The sequence below is a fragment of the Alligator sinensis genome, unplaced genomic scaffold (genome assembly GCF_000455745.1).
Source record: "Alligator sinensis unplaced genomic scaffold, ASM45574v1 scaffold113_1, whole genome shotgun sequence".
In the NCBI taxonomy this organism is placed as follows: domain Eukaryota; kingdom Metazoa; phylum Chordata; order Crocodylia; family Alligatoridae; genus Alligator; species Alligator sinensis.
The window spans coordinates 145,230-147,949 of NW_005842918.1; the positions used below are offsets into that span (position 1 = coordinate 145,230).

Genomic DNA, 2,720 nt, shown 5'->3' on the forward strand with positions numbered 1-2,720 from the left:
GTGTCCTCCCCTGTGGCCCCCCCCCGCCTTCCCGCCATTGGCTCCTGGGGAGGGGGGGTGGCAGGAGGAAATCCTCCCTTTAAATCCCTCCCAGACCACTCATATTCCACTCCCCACCTTCCCTTTAATTTGCTGCCCCTTTAATATCACCCCACTGTCCCTTTAATTGCCCCCATACCATTACTCCCCTCCTTATACTGCCCCTTTGAGGCCCCCCATACCTTTCCTATCAAACTTGCACTGTCTGTTTATTCCACCTCTGCCCCTTTAATCCCATCTCTGCTGCCACTTTTATTTTCCCCACACCATTTATATCCCAACATTACCTCCCCTTTAAAGTCCCTACCATGCTTTAAATCCCCCACGTGCCATTCCTAACCCCATCCCTACCCCCACTTTATTCCACTCTTGCCCCCTTAAATGCCCCATACCAGTCTTGTCCCACCTTCACTGTCCCTTTAATGCCCCCAGAGCCCAATTCTGCCTGCACTGCCCCTTTATTCCATTCATGCCCCTCTAATTGCCTCCACCATCCTTATCCCTCCCCACTGCCCCTTTAAGGCCTCCCTACCATTCCTATCTCCTTCCCACCACCCCTTTCTTCCACCCACACCCATTTAATCCCATCTCTGATGCCCCCATTCCATTAATCCCACCACCACCTCCCCTTTAAGACCCTCCACCGCCCCTTCACAGCCACAGCCCCTTTAAATCCCCCACACCACTCCTGTCCCATCCCCACCACCCCTTTATTCCGCCCCTTCACCATTATCACACCTCCCCCTAAAGGTGGGGGAGGGTGTATTAAAGGCCCGTTAACCCCTCAGTGCCTGGCCCATACCTTGGCGTAGAGGGCGCCAGTGAGGGGCTGCCCATCACGGGCCCAGCGGAGCTCGGGGGCTGGCCTCGCGCCCCCTGCCCGGCATGTCAGGTTCTGGGCCCGCCCCGCCCGGACTGGCACCCGCGGCCCCTCTTCAATCACCGGCTCCTCGGGGGGCACTGGGGGAGGAGTGGGGGGAAGGCTGTAAGCTTCTAAACAGTGCCCTGGGGTTGGGGTGGGTGGTGGGAACTTCTTTGCAACAGTGCCCCAGCATTGAGGAGGTGGGGATTGTGAGCTTCCTCTCAGACCACTGCCCCCATTGTCCAGGTGGGGAGCGGTGCTGTGAGCTTCCCCATAACAGTGCTGCAGCCTGGAGGGGATGTTGCAAGCGTCCCCACAACAGTGCCCCAGCCTGGGGGGAAGCGGGGGTTGAGCTTCCTCAGAGCAGTGTCCCCATTGCTGGTGGGAGGGCTGTGAGCTTCCCCCCCCCAACAGTGCCCCAGCATTGAGGGGCTGTGTTGCAAGCTTCCCCACAACAGTGCCACAGGGTGGGGGGGACACTGCACTCACGCAGCACTGTGAGGCGGGCAGGCCGGGAGCGCAGGGCAGCCTGTGTGGCCTGGCACTCATACTCTGCGTCGTCGCCCAGTTCAGCCGCTGCGATGCTGAGCCCATGCTGCCCCGCCCCAGCTGCCCCCGCCAGCCAATAGCGTGCCCAGCCTGGGTGGGGCGGGGGGAGAGAGACAGACAGAGAAAGGTCAGCAGTGCCCCCCAGTGTCCTCCCGCAGCTCATCCCCCAGCCCACTCTGGGGGCTCCCCTGGGTCTAGAGCCCCCTAGTGGCCTTCATTGGCCACTGCAGCCTCCAGCTGAAGCCCTGGTGCCCCCTGACAGTCTCCGCTGGCCACTGCAGTGCCCCATAGAGCCCTCCCCCAGACCCCTAGTGCCCCCCCAGAGCCACAACCCCCCCCAGAGGGAACCCAGAGGCCCCCAGTGCTATTGCAATGGGTCTAGAGCCCCCTAATGGCTCCCATTGGCTAATGCTGCCTCCAGTCTTCCTCACAACAGTGCCCCAGCATTGGGGGGAGGGTGCTGCGAGCTTCCTCACAACAGTGCCGGGGGGGCACACTGCACTAATGCAGCATGGTAAGGTGGGCAGGCCAGGAGTGTAGGGCAGTTGGGTAGAGACAGACCTGATACCCCCTGGGGGGCCCTGGTGGCCACTGCAGGGTGCCCTCTAGTGCCCCTCCAGGGCCACAGTCACCCCAGAGGGCACCCAGTGCTCCCCAAGGCTATTGCAATGCATCTAGTGCCCCCTAGTGTTCCCCATTGGCCACTGCAGCCTCCAGATAGGCAGATACAGCCTTGACACCCCTGGGGGTCTCTGCTGGCCACTGCATTGTGCCCCCTGGTGCCCCCCCCAGGGCTACTAACCACCCCAGAGGGCCCTGGGGACACCTGGTGTCCCCAGTGCTATTACACTGCAGCCTTCTAGTGGTTCCTGTTGGCCACCACTGCTTCCAGTTGGGTAGAACCAGCCCTGGTGCCCCCTGGGGGCCCTGCTGGCCACTGTAGGCGCCCCCCAGTGCCCGTACCTGGAAGGTCTCGCTCTCCACCCAGGGCCAGCCCGTCCTTGGTCCACTGTACCATGCCCTGGTAGCCCACAATCACGCAGGGCAGCGTCACGGCCTGGCCAGCCACCACCACCTGGTCCTCAGGCTCCTGGGAGAAGTAGGCGCCTTGGCCTAGGGAAGGGGAGAGGCTGTGAGATCCACCCTCTGCCACCGGCCCCCATGCCTGGGTTGTCTCCCCAAGCTCTGGGTGGGGAAGGCAGCTGGAAGGAACCCAGGCACCTGGGGCTCCTATCTGCTCCCACCCCCAACCTGCTTTCTTCCCCCTCCC

General features: G+C 62.3%; 1 protein-coding gene across 1 annotated transcript in view; it reads right to left on the bottom strand.

The window, feature by feature from the left end:
- Nucleotides 1-2,720, bottom strand: part of KIRREL2 (kirre like nephrin family adhesion molecule 2) — a 12,478-nt gene that overhangs the window by 7,317 nt on the left and 2,441 nt on the right. Inside the window, exons 2-4 of the mRNA XM_025192376.1 lie at nucleotides 2,414-2,563; nucleotides 1,391-1,540; nucleotides 842-999 (exon numbers count right to left, since the gene is read on the bottom strand). Of these exons, the coding sequence (XP_025048161.1) occupies nucleotides 842-999; nucleotides 1,391-1,540; nucleotides 2,414-2,563 (458 nt within the window). The remainder of the gene's footprint in view (nucleotides 1-841; nucleotides 1,000-1,390; nucleotides 1,541-2,413; nucleotides 2,564-2,720) is intronic.